The following is a 20,131-nucleotide window of genomic DNA, read 5'->3' as shown; positions in this document are numbered from 1 at the left end:
AACAGGCAGAACAGGTCCAACTGATGCTAAATCCAAGCTGACACGTAACATATGGGACTCTCCCAACCGTAATTTTTTCTTAACATTAAAGAGAGCCCGCACCGATAAATAGGGCTTCTCATTGAGATCAATATATACAACAGCTGTCAGTCCTTGGGAATCAAGCCATTTTTGGTCATTTTTTAGCTCTTTGGTGCATTACTAAAGTGCCCAACAAGTGCTTTTGCTCCTTTATATTGGTGTATCTTTGTTGTGTCAGGGACTAGCAAGAGTATTATTATTGGGAGTGAATTACTGTGCAACCGCAGGCTCCTGATATCTCAACCAAGTCACCAACTATTGACAATGACTAAAACTGGTATGCAGATTGGCTCTACTTTCAATGACTTGGCTACATTCTCTTAACATTGTTTGTGTTCCCTGGAACTTCCTATCTGACTATCAAGTAATTGTGCACAAATAATTAGCTCATTATCCAAGAAGAGAAACAGATAATTTACAACTCTCCCATTTCCTTAGTTTTATGCCACATTCTACTTGTATGATAAAGGACCCGACCTTGACACTGCAAACCTTGGCAATGGACTTGGACCAGTGGTACCTGAAGTAGAGCCTTCAAACTTCACTTTTCGGCTTGAACTATACTCCAGGGGTCCAGAACGACGAACATTCCGATGTTTGTTGTTGTCAGTACTGTGTAGACTTCCACTATCAGTATCATAGAACTGCTCCTGACTATGAGATGATGCCTTGAAAAAACCTGAATCATTTGAACTTGTCTGAACTGCAGAATCATTCCGATTTTGGCGGATTGCAGGAGATGCATGTGTTGTAGAGACATAAGGTGATTGTCGGGGTGATGGGCTTAGCAATGCCAGAGGGATGGATGGAGAATTTGCATAGTACTGGCTATATATTGAACGGAGAATGGCATAAGGAATATGGGATTCAAGAGTGCTCCTTGGGAGGTACGGAGAGAGCTCGCAAAGCTGGTCTAGGAAGATTAGCTTTGCTACAAGATAAGACCTGTGGAAGAGGCAGAATTTAGTTGCAAATACAGGAGCAATTAAGAATGACAGAAAAATGGGAAGAATAACCAAAACCAAATATTCTAATAGAGATAAAATCTTATTCCTAAAATGTTTGTAATAGCATCACAAACACAGTTGATAAAGTTTTAAACCCCAAAATATTTTGGCAGGTGTCTTGCAGAGCCTTTTGAGTGTCTCATAGGATTAGGACTAACCACTGAATGAGTCCATTTTAAATGTTATCTGTTAGACAGTGTATGCCCTTAGCTCCAATCAGCATGATGTACATTATGACATTTAGTGTAAATGAATAAAATACATATTTGATTCATGTTATTATGGTGTGTTTCTGTGTAATACCCTTAAACTGGACACATATGAGACTCGTGTTAGTTTAGAATCTTCACAGTCATTGCATAGATTTGCGGAGATTTATCTTGTCAAGGCTGACACTGATGTACCACCAAGTTGGTTGGGGTGGCTTGTCTCAGCTGCCAGGGTGAAACCTAAGGTGCATGCAGTGTGGGTTTTCTTGAAACCCTAAACCGGACCAAAATTTCAGTATTGCCCTGGACCTTTGAGATAAATGGGCAAAACTGGAATGTTACACCTGACCCCTAGACTCGATTATGATACTGCACTAGGTGTCAGATTGGGCTATCTTTGATATGCCAATCAGTGAGATCCTTAGAGGGGTCAAAACCTGGGTATATGGGGCAGTCCGAGAATTCATCTGAGTGGGTGATCATAGTGACAAGATCAACCCTTTTGTCAGACAAAGTGAATGATCAAGGATGCACTTTCTCTGATTGAAACCTAAACTGCCGGCATTTGATTTCAACCGTTGAAATTTGTATTTGCAAAATATATTCATATGGAGATATAAATATATAATATTATGACTTCAAAATGTTTGCAAAAGGTTTTAATTCCCGGGATCCATGTGAGTAGAAAGTACAGCACTGCACCTTGCAGCCGAGAGAGAGGTCCTCTCTTGTCGGGGAGTGTTTGATCATTATGGGCTGAGAAGTTAAGTGTAAGACCATTGAGGGTTATACCTAATGGGCTAATCTTGCATCTGCCCATAGTCCTTAGGCCTTCATAAGATGGCTAGACCCAATGACCATTTAGTGTAAATGTTCGGCCCATTAAGAGCCCATAGTTTTGGACTCGGGGGTTCATTGTATTCAACAGTGAATTCGGCTAGGCCTTGTAACAGAGGCTATGCTGAACCCATGTGGCTGATTTGTAGATCAATGATAGGGTCCCACACCATACAAAGAGAGCCAAGCTAGCCAACATTTAAGGGGAAGTGAGCCTAAAAGCTTAATGGGCCTAAAAGCCCATTTCGAATTGGGTTAATTAGATTAATTAAATAGGGGCGGATCTAGGATTTGGATCAGCAGATAAGATAAGGGATTACTCCTATCCACTTAAAGAGTCCAGATCCAAATAAAGATTTAGATCAAAAGAACTCCTAATTTGATTAGGAAGGCTGATCTTTATCTACAGATAAGATAAGGGATTGTCCTTATCACTTAAAGAGTCCAGATCCAAATAAAAGATTTGGATTAGGAAACTCCTAATGAGATTAGGAAATTGTCTCTTTAAGGCTATAAATAAGAGAGCAGGGCGAACTTTCAAAACACACTCACCGAATACAGAGAGAAGACAACATTGCCGCCCTACCCTGTTCGATCTCCAGTTCTTGGATTGGATCAAGTTTTGATCTTGATATTGTTTCTTGCGAGAAGAAACAATTTAGAAGCTGTGCTCACTATCCCATTCGATTCTTGCTGAAGAATCACTAGTTCTTGGTGAAGAAATACCTGCTGATCCTGCTTCACCCTAAGCTGTGTCATCTTCAGTGGAGGGAGGATTTGGTACTCTCTTTGGGCGTGAACACCTACATTGGGAGGAGCATTTTTGCGTGGATTCCGTATCAGGTATATCCCTCTCTTATTTTGGTTTCAGATTTGGTGTTATGTCGGGAGGAGCATTTTTGCGTGGATTCCGTATCAGGTATATCCCTTTCTTATTTTGGTTTCAGATTTGGTCAGGTTTGGTTACAAGAACGAACCTTGAAAATGTAGTTTTCTAAATTGGGAATAGGATTACCGGATGGGAGTAAAGAAATTTTTGAAATTTCGCCCAACCTTCCTGCAGGGTTCGGCCATCCATATGATGGATCTCCCATCCCATCATTATCTTCGTCACTGTTCACTATTTTTTTTTCATTGTTGATCATATGATTATACTAATTTTTAGAGTAGGTGGACTAGTGGTCACCTAGCTCCCAATTGACCCATCAAGTAGTGGATCTGTGTACAAAATATGTCAAGAATTTATGCGTTGACAACTCTCTCATCAATGCAGAACTTCCAAGGAACTCCAAATATGACTCAAACAGATACGAGAATTCAATTTTCAAAAAAAATTCCTTCGGTTGCAGTAAATCTAAAAGTAAATGCTTAATGATAAGGTAAAAATCAAAAGGTCCAGATTTTGATCTTTATGTGCAAGAATATCACTGAGCTTCTGAATTTGGATGGTCCTCAGAGGGCATAATAAATTTTATCAACTTTTTGAAATTGCTGAAAACCTATAACTAAATTTATATATCTTAAGGTTGATCTATGACAAATTAAACCAATTTCAAAGAAGAGATAAGAGTATTATAACATTATATGAGCATGACCATACCTGTTATTCTCACTCCATGAATCGAGTATAATCCCCGCAGAACATTTAATAAATAGCTGCATCAAAGACTTTACGCTAGCTTCAACAGACAAACGGTTTTGTATTTCAGGTTCTGAAACCTCGGCAGCATGTCCATTTGAGAGGGACTGCTCTTGTTGCTGTTTTCTTTCTACTCTCACAAATTCACTCCCTGCCATTACAGCATTGATGCACCTGCACCATCAAATTTCTGTAATTAATGGTTGAGGCTGTATTATTTTATGAAGCATAACAGATAGTTCCAATCTTTCACTGTGAATGAATAAGGTGGTCAGGTGAACATGCCATCTGGCAGTGGTAAAGTCTCCTCGTTGTAGTGGAGACCTAGGACAAATCCCGCCTTCATCAGGGTTCTGGGACCCCCTTATCTAGCTCATTTAAAATTAAGTGAAAAAAGGGGTTAAGTAATTCAACCGAGATGATGCAGGGGATTCAGATATGCCCATAAACCGGATGATATATGCATCCCCATGTCAGGAGGAACTATCATATTTCTTAGCATGCAGTTACTTGATACAACATGATTACTTTATTGTTATTATGGAAAGCATGACCACCTTGCCAAGCAGTGCATGTTGTTGTTGAAGCCCCCATTATTGACATTGAAGGCAGTTGTGTTCCAGATATTGGATGTCATGAATGCAGCAAACAAATATGGCAGCAGGTTCCATGAACCATCATTGGCACCCCCTACCTCTTCCAAAATTGATTTTATCCACTCTGAATCATGATCACTACCTACTCCAACACTATTTCCAACTCCCCTCAACCTCCTAATTTCGTCCTTTTCTGGTACTTCATCAGGTAAATGCTTAGAAATCCCAGCCAGCAAAGAAAAAATCAGAGGTGCACCCTCTTCCAGTACTGCCCCAGAAGCCTCTGCTAAAAGCCCATCAAAAGCTAGTGCTTGCCCTGCTTGAATGCAGAACCCAAGTACTGTGTCCATGTCCACAATCTGCTTCAAATTCACCTCCCTTTCTATACGATCACCGGAATGCATACTTCCAGCAACTGCATCAAGTGCCTCACGGTTTGACCGCAATGATGTGTCAATGCAATTCAATAATGCAGCAGTGTGTTCCTTCATCATTCTGTCCAATCTGTCAACCCCATAGCCACCAAATATACGAACAAAGGCCTTCAATTCCCTAAGATCTGTAACTGACTCTGCAAAATATCCACCAACAGGCTTTGTGCTCTTGAAGCACTTGCGGATTGGTGCAAACAGAATTCCTGCACCTGATGCATCCTTGACAATGTTTTCAATATACCAGTTGCATACAGCTTCAATAGCAGAACCAGTATGTTGATCTGCCATTTTTTCAAACAAGTGCAGTGAGGAAACAGGCCCAGAAAAGGCTTCTGTTAGTAAAACTTCCCTGATTCCCTGAGTGAGGTCCATGCTAATATGCTGTTCTGCTAAATGGACTATGCTAATGTGTCTCCGGATCAATGATTCCAGAATAGATGGGCGCTGAAGATCACTATCAGTTTTCAGTACTGCAAGCAGTCTCCTCCTAAAGTTTCCAAGGATGCATTCCCTCATGTACTGAATAGGGACAATAGGTATGTCATGATCAAAATAGCATCAGCTTGATGTGACTATTCTAAAACACATCAGCAAAATATTTAGAAGGATAAACCTTATTCCAAAGAAAACCTAACCGGAAAACCATTGAACATTTACTCCATATGATATAAACTACAAAAACTGATAAATAACTGAATTTGGAGCCATATAATGATTGAATAAGAGGAAACATAGAAGATAGAATCATGAAAAATTGATGCCAAATTGACTATTTCATAATAGTACTTCTATATATAGACTCCCTTTCACTAATCCCTAGTAATACAATAACATAAAACTCTTATTTCCAAAGAAAGTTATAAGATCACAAAAATAACATTCCAACAAGTAACAAAATATTGGTTCATCATATTATGATGTTTCAAATGAAAATAAAACAATAAAATGAAAGTTTTTTGATACATTAAAGTTTGATTTTTTCTTTGAGCCTTTTATTTTTAGTTAATAAGGCCTGAATCAAACAAAAAATTTAATTTTTTAGCAGGTAAGTGACCCAAACGTTTATGCCATAAGTCCCAAACATTATTTCTATGATTCAGAAAGGAACTAGAAGTGGAGGAACTGAAATAAGCTGATGATGCTGTTGTTGAGACTTCTTGAACTCCAATGCAAACAGACGACCCTACCTGTGCCCCTACCCTTTCAAACATCCATCTTGAGAGAAGATGAGAATGTTACCTTCATCAATTAATTGGCCAACAAAAATCAAATATGTAGTGAGATTAGGAACAAGAAGGGTCTTGGTAAGAGGGAAAGATGCAATGGGTGAAAGCTTAAGAGATAGATCGCTACTACCAATGATGTTTAACTTTTCACCATTAGTAGTAACAATATGTTTGTGATGGGTTTCAGTAAGGTTACTTGGTTGGTTACGGTAGGATCCTGCCATGTGGTTGGTAGCTCCAAAGTCAATGATCCAAATATGAGAAGGAGAAGCACAATATTCGGCAAACTTACTAGGTAAGACAATAGCAGAAAGAGCAGAAGAAATAGCAGATGTTACCATTTGTCGAATGTTTTCCACAACCATAGATGCCACAGAATCACCTTTAACAAAAGAATCACCACCAATAGTAGATTTCTTACTCCCATGTGCTACAGTAGCAATGTCAATTCCATAGGTTGACCCTTCTAGTTTTATAGGAATAATATTGTCTTTATTAGAGGCCATTTTAGCAAGAAAACAGAAGTCCAGGCACAAGGATATTAGAGAACCAAATTCAGCAATCAAGAACTCAAGATGACAGTCCAATAAACCTTTCAAATATGAATTTGAAGTTTGAATCAAATAAACGGGAAGCAAGAAAACCCTAGGATGACACCAGATCTAGGGTTATAGGTTGATTGAGTCAGTTGATTGAGAGAAAACTGTGATTTACCAACACAATAGGCGTCTTTTTCAAGAACAATGAGGTATCTTGTGCTGATCAAAACAGTCCTTAGAAATCTCCAAACCAGAAACTAAGTGTAGGGTTAACAAGAGGTTGAGAGAACCCTTCGATCTGGAGAGAAAAACTCAAATCGCAGGCTGATGTAGAAGGCCTGAAGTCCAAAAACGTTGCAGTCTAAAAAAAAGGAAATTGAACAGTGTTGCCGCCCCAAGAAGATCAGAACTCTGAAAACTTCACCAAATCAGATGCTGTTAGATCAGGTCTAGGTGACACCAGATCTGACGTTTGGCCTCAAACCAATGTCTCCCAAGAGAGATCTAATGAAATCTCTCCTGCTGGTTGCGCAAAGAAGACTGAACAGAAAAGGGTTGATCAAAACAGCCCTAATACAATAGGATTACTGCTTCTAGTGAGGTCCAAGAGAGAGAGAAAATAGATCAGAGAGCAACCTTCTCTGATACCATGTCAACAATCTAGACTGAATAGAGAAAAGAACAAGAATAATCTTAGAGATGTCAAGAATTAATGACCCCCACCTCAAAGAGTCTCTTATATATTAAAAGATATGTACAATTACAAGAATGCCCATATAGGGCTGAAAGAGAAAAGAAGATGTATAAGTAATATACAACATGGACTATACTAATAAGATACATCAAATTACAGAGTCTGCACATGGGCAACTACTCCCTTAGGGCTGAGGTAATGGGAGTCATGGAAGGGGTAAAAAGAGCAAGTGACTTGAATATCAATAAGCTGGTCATTGAAGGTGATTCCGAGATAGTAGTGGGCTGGTTAAAGGAAGACAAGATTGGGCTTTGGAACTACAACAATGAGAAGAGGAAGTTTAAGTGGTTGACTATGGACATTGATGTAAAATGTATTTGGATAAAGAGAAGTGCCAACTCCTTCGCTGACAGTGCAGCTAGGCAAGGGGTGCATAGGGATTCTATTTTCTGGGCTCATTTATAACTGTTTTTTATCTTCTGATCCCTAGGGGAGCTAAGATATTTTATCACCCCTCCTTTGTATCTTAATCTCTTATTAATGAAATGCTTCCTGTTATTGATAAAAAAAAGAATATTACAAAAAGAGACAAAACTGCCCCTGCTTAGGTGGCCGCACGTAAAGATAACCAATACATAATAAACCCATGCCCATACACTTAACAGAAGAAAAAACATGATGGAGAATTAAAGGCCCAAGCCCACCTCTTTATGTTCCACAACATTTCTCTTTTTTTCCCCTCTTTTATTTCTTTTCCTAATTGATCTATATTTTTTCTGTTCTCTCTACAGCAAGTTCACCTCTCTCTTCAAATTTCTTGATTATTCTTTGGTGCACAACAAGAACCCTACTTGCTTTTTCCTCCATATTTTTCATCTCTAAACACCCCCACAGCCTTGTTCACCCCACAAAGTCCACCACCATATCGTAAATTAGTAGAACCCTAACCCGTCCTACATCAGTTTGGTATCAGAGCCATATCAGAGTCAAATCAAGAGGTATCATATCCATATCTAGAGGTAAACATGATGAACCCCACAGTTAAAGAAGTCAATGCGAAGGTTGATGATTTGATTCATAGCTATGAGGAAGAGAAGGATTGACTCCATGATCGAATTGACTATTTTACATCTAAAGTCACTTCTTTGGAGCAGAAAGTTGCTGCAATGAATCACAAATTTGACACTTTGAATGCCAAGATTGAAGCTCTAGTCATAGGGTTAGGGAAAGACACTGATGTTGGTGAGAGTTCTTCAACTACCACATATAATGAGGGAGTTTATCAGTCTGTTTCCTTAGCACCAATTTCTCAGCCCATTATTCCTCCACTGCCCCCTATTGCACTTACTATGTAGCAACAACTTCAACATGAAACAGCTATTGATATTCCTCCTAGGGCCACAACTCAGCAACCACCACTATATCTTCCTTGTTATGAACTTGATAGATGAGTTAAATTAGATGTTACTGATTTCTATGGTGATGGATCTCCCGATCTTTTCGAAGACTGGATACGTAGTTTAGAATCATATTTCCAGTGGTATGACATGACAGAAGACAAGAAGGCATTCTTTGCCAAAGTAAAGATGAATGGAACAACATGTGTTTGATGAATTAGACAAGCTATGAGAAGATCCACAAACAGTGCATGCATCTTCAACTTATGCAGTTACAACAAGGATCTATGACAGTTGAAGAGTATGCTAACAAGTTCTACCATTTAGCTATGAGTCTGAAATGCAATAGACTGATGACATATTGATATCAATGTTCCGGAAAGGTTTGAAGCCACAGATTGCATCTGGATGGTCTACTAACAGACTATATTCAATGTCCGATGCCATTCAGATTCCTATCAAATTGAAGAGGATCTCCATAGAAGATCCACCTTCCATTCAAATCATTCCTTTACTTTTGAACAGCATCGTAGCCACTCTCAAATGAACATTTGTGCTTCTACAAGTTCTACTCCTATCTCAACCTGTCCAAGTCATTTACTTCTACAATTAATTAAAGCAGTACACAGCTGTAGATAACTCTAGGAAGGATATACAATGCCTTTATTGCAAATGATTTAGTCACTTTTCTTCTCATTGCCCAAACAAAGTAGTAGCTCTTATTAGTCATCTAGAGAATACTATCAAAAATGAAGTCATAGGAACTGAATCAGATTCAACAGAGGAGATTATTTATGAAGATGATGAAGATCCATGTCTACTATTATGACCTTTATATACAACTCATCCAGTTCTTGAGAACGAAGACTGGAAGTGGTGTAGTATTTTCCAGACATGTGTACGATACCAAGGACAACTTTGTCTCATGATGATTGATAGTTGCAGCTGTAGTAACATAATCTCTGAGGATGCTGTGAAGAAATGGGTCTTAAAGTGGAACTACACCCTGACCCATACAAGGTCACATGGGTTAACAACATAAACCTAAAAAGTAGAGCGGTGATACTTGGTGCAATATTCCATTGGAAACTTCAAAGGTACAATGCATTGTGATGTTTTGCCTATCAAAATGTACCATATTTTGCTAGGACATCCATGGTTATATGATTGTAATGTACAGCATAATGGTAAGGGAAATACATATTCCTTCTTGTCAGACAATAAGTGTATCTCATTGATGCCTGGACATAATTTGTTAATACCTAAGCTTGAGAAGACTGCTGGTAATTTTTTGCTAATATGTTTGCCTAATGATAGAATACTTGTCTCTCTTTCCAACTCAACGGGCTCAAGTTTTTCTCAGAGGGGGAGAATTGAAGCAGCAGCATGCATTTGGTTAAATCAGTTTTAGTCTCTTTGGAAACCCAAAAAGAAGCTAACAGATTTGAAGAAAAGGAAGAAATGGTATGAAAAATGCTTTTGGCCTCATTCTCATCATTAAGGAAATTTACAGAAGAATTGGTGAAAACTAAAAGAGGGGTCTCCTTAGTTTTTGTTATTTTGAAATTACTATTTATAGTAATTCTCGGACTTATTATCTATAGTAACTATCGTAATTGCTATTTTTAGTAAACTCGCGGTTTACTACTTTTAGTAATTTCTGATGTTTTTCAATTTAAGTAGTTTTAGTTGGATTAAGAAAGTGTTATTAGAGTTGTTTAAGAGTTGGAGTCCTTAATAAATGTCCTAATGGATTAGTTATGAATTTGGCTTAGTTTTAAAGTAATTAGGAATTGTGTTGAGTCAATTTCCTAGTCCAAACTGGAGTCTAAAAAGGGGCCTTCGAGTAGTAAATTAAGTCTATAAACAGAGTCATTGTAATTGGAGTTCAAAGGAGTAATTAGAAGAAATAAAGATTGGTTTAGTGAATTCTGGTTGTTGCCAGAAGGTTTGCTGCTTTTTCCCCTCTTTTTATTTCTTCTTCAAAGTGATCTATCTTTTTGCTGTTCTCTCTACAGCAAGAGTTCACCTCTCTTCTAATTTCTTGTTCATTCTTTGGTGCACAACAAGAACCCCATTTGCTTTTTCCTCCACATTCTTCATCACTAATCACACCCCCAGAACCTCATTCACCCCACAAAGTCCACCACCATATCCTAAATTAGTAGGACCCTAACCTGTCCTAAATCAGAAGGGATATTCGAATCCAGCTTTTACCAGCAAATTCAGATTCGAATTGGATCAGATCCCACTAATTTGCAGTCCATTTGGTGTGACGGTAGAACTTTGGCCGACTCCTTTCCTAGTCTTTTCAATGTTAACACAAACAAAGAAGTGACAGTAGCTGAAATATTTAATCATTCTGGATCAAATGGATCCTGACCCCCATTTTCAGGAGGAATCTCTTTGATTGGGAAATCAGTAGGCTTGAAGAAATGTCACTCGATTTACAACAGTACCAGCCAAAAGTTTCAGAAGACAGCAGAATTTGGAGATGGAATTTTCTCCATCAAATCAATGATGCAGCACCTCTGTTTGGGCCATTCTTCCTTTCCCTATAAGGTTGTTTGGGCAAGAAAAGTGCCATTTAGTCTGGACTGCAGCCTTGGGCAAATCTCTCACCGAAGACAAGCTAAGCAGCAGAGGTATTTCAGTTACCTCCTCCAACTGTCCCCTTTGTAATTCAGCCCAAGAAACAGAAAATCACCATTTTGTGCATAGTTCAATGAGCAGGCAAATTGGGAATTACCAGATGGCCAATCTGCACTTGAACTGGGTATTGTCAGGCACCATCATTGATTTCTTAAGGAGCTAGTATATTGAAGGCCTTGAAGCAATGATAAGATCATTTGAGGCATGATCCCTGTGGCTGCTTTTTGGTCTATACAGAGTGAAAGGAAGAGTAGACAATTTGAAGGCAGAAACCTCTCGTATAGATGATACACAAATGACAGCAAAATTATTTTTTCGGCAAAAGCTTCAAATCTTTCAACTGGCACTCTCTTTTTGTAATTAAGCTGTATATGGATATTGTGCATTCCCCTAGCATGCACAGCTATTCTTTGTAATGGGGTTTCCCTTCCTATACAATATATTTTACCTTCTCTCTCTCTCTCAAAAAAAAACTTACATTTGTATATAGAGATTTGTCATTAATTTATTGTTACTCACCCTTAACAAATTGGTTTAGGGTTCTAAAACCACATTGAGTTGGATTCATGTTGAGAATTCAACAACTCAGGTTGCACTGAGTTGACCTCAATCCAAACATTTTGTCCTCAGGTACATAACCAGAATACATGGTTTAATAGTAAATTCATATGATTGAGTTAAAGAGTAATAGTTGGGATTCAGGCAGAGTTGAATTAAACTTGATTAAAAGAGTAATAGCATATTAATTCTGAGAAAAAAAAGTGTCTCACCTCCCTTAGAACAAAAACATGGTTTAGAACACATATAGGTTCCATATCATTTAAAACTGAACACAGATTTGTCAACCTCTGCATGGCAGCCTCTAACCTGTAAAATACAGAAATCTTAAAGAGTAAAGACCATTCTCTTATTCCATCACAAAACCTCCTAAAAAGTCCTGATAAATTGCTACAACTTACATTTTAATAGAATTACTGTTTTCAGGGTAACTCTCGTAACCTGGCAACAGCAAACCAGTAGTTCCTTTTGGAGATTTTGCCAAAGGGGTTGAGACTTTTGTTGCATGATTCATGTACATGGCTGCTTGCTCTGGAAGAAGCTGAAAATGTATATAAAATTTGACTTGGAATATCATTGTGTATTCATTTATCCCTTCAACACTTGTCCAACATAAACAAAAAAGTAATCACCTGCATCTCCAAGGAGCCAAATCCTCCTTCAGAATCAAGAATATTTATTAGTCCTTCCAATCCACCCATTATGGATTCAATGAGAGACTCAACATATAAAACTGCATCTCGGCCAATTTTTGTTAACTGCATCAGACATGAATAAAAGAAACTATCATTAAATGACTTGCAGATATCTTGGTTGTGCAGTTTACAGTCTTGTCCTTATTCTACATGACAATAGATCCAATCAAGGATTGTAACTGCAAAATTTTTCATAGACTTGGTTCATCAATGTAAACATGGGAGAGTAGGTGGAGTATCACATTTGTGGACGTCTTCACACTAACTATTCCACAATACATTGACTGAAATTGCAAAACAACATCTAAATGATGATAAAATGCTTTGAGGGAAAATTTGGTTGCATATTTTCTGTAATCAAGGGCCATCCATTGGTGTTATGTTAAAGTCTTGGTCTGATAAGTGTGAGAATGTGGGTTTGAGTCTAAGAGCAGCCACTTTATGAAAAATCTTGGTCTGACAAGTATGAGAATGTGAGATGTTAAAATCTTGGTTTATGAGTGTGAGAATGTGGGTTTGAGTCTGATAGAGGCCACTTTATGAAAATAGTGCCAAAGGTTAGGTCCATATCCAATCCACACCTCCCAAGATCTCAGATATCTGGACCCAACATTGGGTACTGACCTTAATATTTTCCTTCGTCAAAATTTTGAATTTTTGGTTTACTAATTGTTTAGGCACATATTTGAAGTTAAGTGGATAGTTTTGACTTCTATTAAGATGATTACTAAAAAGGGGGAAGGTTGTAATTTTCTTTTATTAAACATGACAAGTCCATATGTGGTGGGATAGGATGAGCTGGTCTGACTGTTTAAAAATTAAAAGTTGGAATGGCAAGCAGGCAAACCACAAGAGTTTCCCCTGAATCTGGGATCTAAACTGGAGTAGAAGTGACTGATTTGGAAAGTGGATGAGAGGGGAAGTCAGTTGTCTGTCACCTCGTTTTTCTCTCATTTTTCTGCCCCTCCCCCTCTCTGTCAGGGTATTTGTAGAAAAGTAGAACTTTCTGGAAATTCCCTTGTCTGCTTGTCACTTTGTTAACTTTCGTCTTTTCTGTCTTTTGTCTTTTTCCATATCATTAACAATTATGGGATCACACACTCTGAGTTTATTATAGCAAATCTCTTTTCATGAGCCATGCCATACTCTATTCATGTACCCAGTTTCCCTTTCCTGTGGTTACACATGCTCAAGATTCTTTTGTCCTATTATTCTCTTAAACCTGATTTCTTCTGAAAATGGCTAAGTACATTATCAGAATCGTCTCTGTTTTCAGAATTTTCAAACTCATTACTGCAGAACTTGTTACTATGGCCTTCCACGAGGCCATGTTGTTACACCATGTAGTGTGATATATTATTTATAAAAAGATTGGGGGTTGTGGGGGAGATAAAATTCTTCTCTCCCACAATCTCCCCTTCCTTTCCAACTTCTGTTCTCTCTTCTCCCTCTCTTATCTTGTTTTCTTGCTGTTTTGCAGGTCAGATTGCACAAGAACAGGGTACGAAAGCAGTAGATCAGATTAACCTGCTAGTCTATCCTTGTAGTCCTGCTGTTCTAAAGATACAGTCATATATGGAGTGAACCCTCTATTTGAAGGCATTCAAAGAGGGTATGATGCACATGTGATGTGAGCAGGTCAGTCCTGCTGTTCTAAGATATGAAGTATGCTTGGACAAAGAAACAGTTTTGATAGAGCTTACATTCTTTAATCACATAGTCACCCTTTTTTTTCTTTTGATAATTGTCAGTGTGAGCTTATCTTACACCACCCTTCCCAAGATGGGATAAATGAGGGTTGGGTCAGGTTGGCTGTTGGCAGTTAAAACTAAAACTTTTGCCAAACTCTCATGGTCATGGGTCCTGATTGAAGAACCAAGGGTATAAGAGATGCAGAGGTAGAAGGGAACTGTCAAATGATTATTTTCTGGTTGAATAACCATGGTGAACTGCCTTGGAGGTTTAGGGCAAAAGTAAGGCAGGCACTTGCTCTAGGGGCGTCTGTGAATACATCATTTAATTAAAGTCCTAGAAGTGTTAATATGATGGCAGATGCTTAGCTATAACAAGTGTTTTAAAGGACCGGTTGGAATGGGGATGTCCAAAGCCGGGTTGTAATGTGTAATTAGTATTTGAATGGTTTTCTACTTTCTTTCTTGTCTGAAGCTCCTTTGGCTGGAGAGGCTTTGTAGTTGGCATTTTGTACTGTTCTTTCATTGTTACTGTTTGATTCATAATATAATTTCATCAGTTACTTATCAAAAAAAAAAGGATCCTAGTTTGTCTATTTGTAGCCAATCACATATAATTGAGACAAGGCTAAGATGATGATGATGAATTGGCGCATAGTCATCACATTGACTAGAAAGGTCAAAATGACTAGTCATGGCCTAACCAATCACCCCATTGATAACACTGCAGCCAACTTTATTGATTTGAGTATCTTTAATACCAATACAGGGGTAAAATACCAGTTGACATCAATAATACAGTGTTTAGTGTCTTTTAATTCCACAAGGATAGTTTAGTCTACTTTCTTAGGCTTGTTAGGAGATCATGGATAGAATATCAAAACAGTATAAGAATATTTGGCATTTAAAATCTACAAAAAAAACTTAAGTTTCTTTTCCCTTTTTATCTTTAGCAAGTTAAAGTTCACCATGTACAAGAAGAAGTTTTTTCATTTCCTTCATAAGATTCATTAGTTTATTTGGTGGATTTATCACACAACCATTTACAGCAAAATTACATAAACCATATTGTATCTTGTGAATTCTTCCATATGTAGCTGGCAAAACAATAGAAATAATATATGCAAAAAAACAAATACATACCTCTTCTGGAACAATCATAGACGCACATTCTGGAAAACTACTGGCAACACCAAGCCATGCACAACAGTGCTGTGGACGCCCTTCTGGCCCAAACATGGTATTCCTGAAGACCTGATTTAACAATTCACATTAAACTACATAGAAGCAGCTTTTATGGAAAAATGAAACAAGTTTTTGAAAAGTTTTAGAAGGGGGAACTACAACAGCCAGAGGCAGTGAAACCAATTGTCCACCCAGAGAAACAGAAAGGGGATAACTTACTGCTGTAAGATGATGATGGTAGAAATACAATTTTTTAAGACTGCCATGCTTTGATAGCTGAGATTCAAGTTCATCAACACACCTGCAATGTCACTGTTGTTTTAGAAAGGCATGCACGCAATTAAAGTTGATGTTATTAATGTATCATTGCACTTGTATATTGCATTTTTTTATTGGTAATAGTCAAATGTAATCATTAATGAAAAAAAATATAAACAGTAGTAATTACATAGATTGCAGCGATTAGGCTAGCATCAGTTACATAATCCCAAAGATCATAGACACAACTATCCCTCCCCTAACATTCCTTTTACAACTGAGCTCAATAAAACTGATGCACTTACATATTGTGTTCTGGAAGCAAGTTTAATAATCAGTTTCTACTTTCTAGAACTACAGGCTGTTATGAGACCCACCAGTAGATGCATGGTAATGGTAACTCAGATGCCCTTATTAATTTTTTGGATATGTGAACTGTATAAGAAATGGATTGGGGCTTCGTCAAAGTGATGAATTTTTCAGTACTGCTTGTTAGATAGGGTCTAATTAGTAGATTTACAGAAGTCACATCCTATTAAGAAGGATAGGGCCTCATAATGTATGTTTCTGAAAATAACTAAAAATGGCCTACATGTTTACTTAGTTTGGTTTCTTTCTGGAATTCCTTAATTAAATTTTCATTAGATGAACTTCTAGGATAACTGTCTTACATTTGAATTTCCTTCAGTTTTTACCTACCCTAAGAAAGAAAACAATAAATATGGACTTGCTGATCAACATTTAAAATGATGAAGGCAGTGGTTGCAGCAGTAGGAGACCTTGACCATTATATACCATTAATGTGGCAAAACCATCAAGATGTTGCAACTTTTACAACAATTTTTAACCAAAATATTGTACTTGGTATCTCATTGAAAGAACTAAAATACTATTAAACCATTATAAATGGCAGAAAATAGTGGGATAGCAGCACAGCTGCAATTCTAATGTACTTAATAATTCATTAGTTGTAATGTAGTAGTAAAATGGCATTATCTAACCAATCTTCTGCCAGTCATTTATTCAAAATTTCAAATATCTTCTTGGCAAGAGGAGATTTATAAATGAACAGGAAAGTATATAGGTGATGCTATTCACAACCAACCAAAACATTCCAAGAGAAAGGTACATGGTCAAGGAGTATGCTATCCGATTGGCACACTGAAGGATATGTCAATATATATATATATTTATATATATAATAAGACAACCCAGTGTAACTCATCAAAGGATAACTATGGGGAGATTTGTATGCTTATAGCCCCAAAGTTGTAAATCATAAGGCATTTCATTTTTCTTGTTGTTTTTTTGAGAAAAGGGTAAAGTATAGCATTTCATTAATATTTAATTAAAAAAAGCCACCCCTGTACAACTAGAGGCTGTACAGTGGAAAAATACAAACAAAAAACTGCCCATGTTACCCTATAGAAAACCCTTGATGGTTTACAGAAAGATTATCATGTACAAAAAAAAAAAAAACTATAGCTCCTATCTTTAAACAGCTCGTGAATGGACAACTTTTTCCCATTATTTTCTGAAAGACTGAGTCATTTGAGCTAATCTTGTTCTGGAAGATCTGGTATTTCTTTCCTGACACACCACCCAAAACACAACTGCAGGCATCATGTCAAGCAATCCTTCCTCTTTTGCTCAGGCCATCCAACATCCAACCTCTTCTAAAGTCCATCACTAAAGCTGGAGAACACCCTTAAATGCAAACAGGTTCAGAATCTTGATACAAATAGAATATGAAAAGCAACAATGGAGCAGTAAATGATCTACAGATTTCGTACAGCTGTCATATATAACACATTCAGGCACCATCCAGTCATCCCTCTCTTCAGCAGGTAGTCTCTTGTGACAATTTTATGCAAGCATGCATTCTAAATAAAAAAAGACCACTTCAGTTATATGCTCTTGCACCAAACTTTGATTACTCAAAAATCTTAATCACTCATGATGGCCAAATGGTTATAAAAAGATCTGACAGAGAACTGGTCTGATTTATCCCATGTCCAGATCCCTTTATCCTCTTTATTAGAGTCAATCTGCAAGCTGTAAAACCTCTGCAGCAGATCCAACATGGGTCCAAGTTCTCAATCATTAAGATTTCAGTGGATTGGGGTACCCACATAATGCTTCCATCTTGTATTTGAATACAGTCTACCACACTCAACCTCATCTGCAGCCAGGTGAAAAAGAGATGGAAAAGCATCCATTAAGGATCTATTTCTGTACCAGAAATCCTTCCAAAACTTCACTTTTTGACCATTTACTACATCAAATCTCAATCGCTTTCTGAAATGACTATAAGCCTTTTCGCTGTTCCATACTTAGCTTGGATCTTCCTCCTCCATAGACTTCCTTGCTGCTCCCCAAACCTCCAAAACCACTTGCCGAAGAGTGCAACATCCATATCTGTCACTCTCCTTTCTCAAACCTCCCCACTTATTAGGCCTAGATACCTTTCCCCAATTAACCAGGTGATATTTCTGCTCTTCCTTCCAAACTTTCTACAGAAAATCCCTCATTTTCTGTGGATGGAACACATAGCTGGGACACTTCGAGAGAAAAAAACATAGAAACTACAATGGAAGATATTTAGTTTTCCATGAAGCTAGTCACTTTTCCACCCCTTAACTAATGATTTATTGAAGATTTATTAACTAATTCCATGTTCTTAGAAAAATTCTTTGATTTTTTAGATTTTCCAAATATCTCAACAAAATTTCCTCGTCTCTGCACGGCATAATGTCTATCAATATAAAAAATGCAAACCATGGTACCATCTCAAATTCTAACATTCCATTGCACACCATCACTGTTTCCATTAAAGCCTGGTCTTTGGTCTGGCTTGTCATAGGTAGATAAGGACAAGATAAACATTCACAGTCATTACTCCAGAAATGGTTGTAGACATAACTTGTAGACAAGGACAAGTTGTGTCATAAGGTGGTGGTAAGTATTTGTAGGATCTCAAACAACAAATGTGATGTTGACTTATTTGCAAGGGCTATGAGTGCTTCTCCTTGGGTGGAAATTCATACTTAGCTCTCTCTTTTCTCCCCTACATCAAGTATGATGTTTGTTCAGGTAATAATACTTTGTTTTGGGAACATGTATGGGCGGGGGCAATCTCCTCTAAAAGATCAATTCCCAAACCTTTTTGCTTTGTCTTCCCTCAAAAAGGAACTGGTGTCAAAGTTTGTTGTCCTTTCTAAGAATATCGAAGGAGTGAGTTCCCCCAGCTAGAGGGTGGTAAACTAAATTTTGATGGCAGTAGCACAAGTAACCCTGGGCCTTCTAGCCTTGGAGTAATAAGGGATGAAAATTGAAGAATACTGGCAATGTACTCATTTCTGATATTAGATGGCTTTTGAAGGAATACTGGCAATGTACTCATGAGTGATAGGGGAAGGGGACTTAGTAAGGGCTAAAATGATGGCAGCAGGCATAGGGGTACAGAAAGCTAAGAAATTAGGAGCCCAAAGGTTGATTGTTGAAGGTGATTCCAGAGTTGTTATTAGCTGGCTTTTGAAGGAAGAAGCTGCTTGAAATAAGATGATTAAAATGGTTCTCTAGGGATATGCAGATAGAAATTAAATGAGTTCAAAGATATGCAAATGGCTTGGCTAATTGCCAAGCTAAGCAGGGAGTTAATAGACAATAACTTTTTTAGGCATCGGTGACGTGATGTAAAAATGTATGGGTGGATGGGAAAATTAAGGTTGTATGTTCTCACATCCTATTATTGCACCTCTTTAAATTAATGAATGAAAATTTTCATCGTGTTGTTGATAAAAAAAAAAAAAAGAGGTTTGTTCTCCTTTCCCCATCAAATAATGGTTTTGATTGGAACTTGGGTTTTAGAAGGTGTATAAGGGATTCTGAACTTCACAGTGTACTCAGCCTCCACTTGAGTCAGATAGCCATATTTGGACTCCTTCAGGATCTTTCTCATGTATTTTTTTTTAATGCTTAGCCTAATCTCCAGTTCTTCAACAGCCTTTTCTTGCTAAAGAGGTGGTGTAGGCCCATCCCACCAAAAGTTGGAGCTTTTAGTTGGGAGGTATTTCATGAGAAAATTAACATGTGTAACATGCTTCAAGAAAGGTGACCAAATTGTTGCTTGTCTCATCCTTTTTTTTTTGCATGCATTTGAGAATGGTTTCTCTCGTTATGTGGGTGCAAGTGGACTCCTCCCAATAGCATGACAAGTTGATTCTATGGAGAAGTACTAGGGATGCATTTATTTGGACAACATAGGAAGAAAGGAAATCAAGAATTTTCAAGAAATAGGATTAATAAAATTTATCTCTACTTATCAAAAATATCAAGAAATAGGAGAGAAGCAAAGAGGGAATCATTAAATATATAACTACTAGGGTGGCTCATCAGCTGAAGTCCTTAGAGATTTTCTCAGCATTCTCAAC

General features: G+C 37.6%; 1 protein-coding gene across 1 annotated transcript in view; it reads right to left on the bottom strand.

Moving 5' to 3' along the window:
* Positions 1–346: 346 nt before the first annotated feature.
* The window catches only part of GRL (transcription activator), a 161,540-nt gene continuing 141,755 nt past the window's right edge, over positions 347–20,131 (bottom strand). The window contains exons 17-24 of the mRNA XM_088954124.1: positions 15,660–15,741; positions 15,399–15,509; positions 12,502–12,627; positions 12,271–12,410; positions 12,082–12,178; positions 4,331–5,322; positions 3,735–3,947; positions 347–1,026 (exon numbers count right to left, since the gene is read on the bottom strand). Of these exons, the coding sequence (XP_088810250.1) occupies positions 534–1,026; positions 3,735–3,947; positions 4,331–5,322; positions 12,082–12,178; positions 12,271–12,410; positions 12,502–12,627; positions 15,399–15,509; positions 15,660–15,741 (2,254 nt within the window). The 3' untranslated portion in view covers positions 347–533. The remainder of the gene's footprint in view (positions 1,027–3,734; positions 3,948–4,330; positions 5,323–12,081; positions 12,179–12,270; positions 12,411–12,501; positions 12,628–15,398; positions 15,510–15,659; positions 15,742–20,131) is intronic.

The sequence above is a fragment of the Nelumbo lutea genome, chromosome 7 (genome assembly GCF_056320005.1).
Source record: "Nelumbo lutea isolate HS-2025 chromosome 7, American lotus-T2T, whole genome shotgun sequence".
NCBI classification, from domain to species: domain Eukaryota; kingdom Viridiplantae; phylum Streptophyta; class Magnoliopsida; order Proteales; family Nelumbonaceae; genus Nelumbo; species Nelumbo lutea.
The sequence above is the reverse complement of the archived record's forward strand: the minus strand, read 5'-3'. Positions and strand labels throughout refer to the sequence as shown.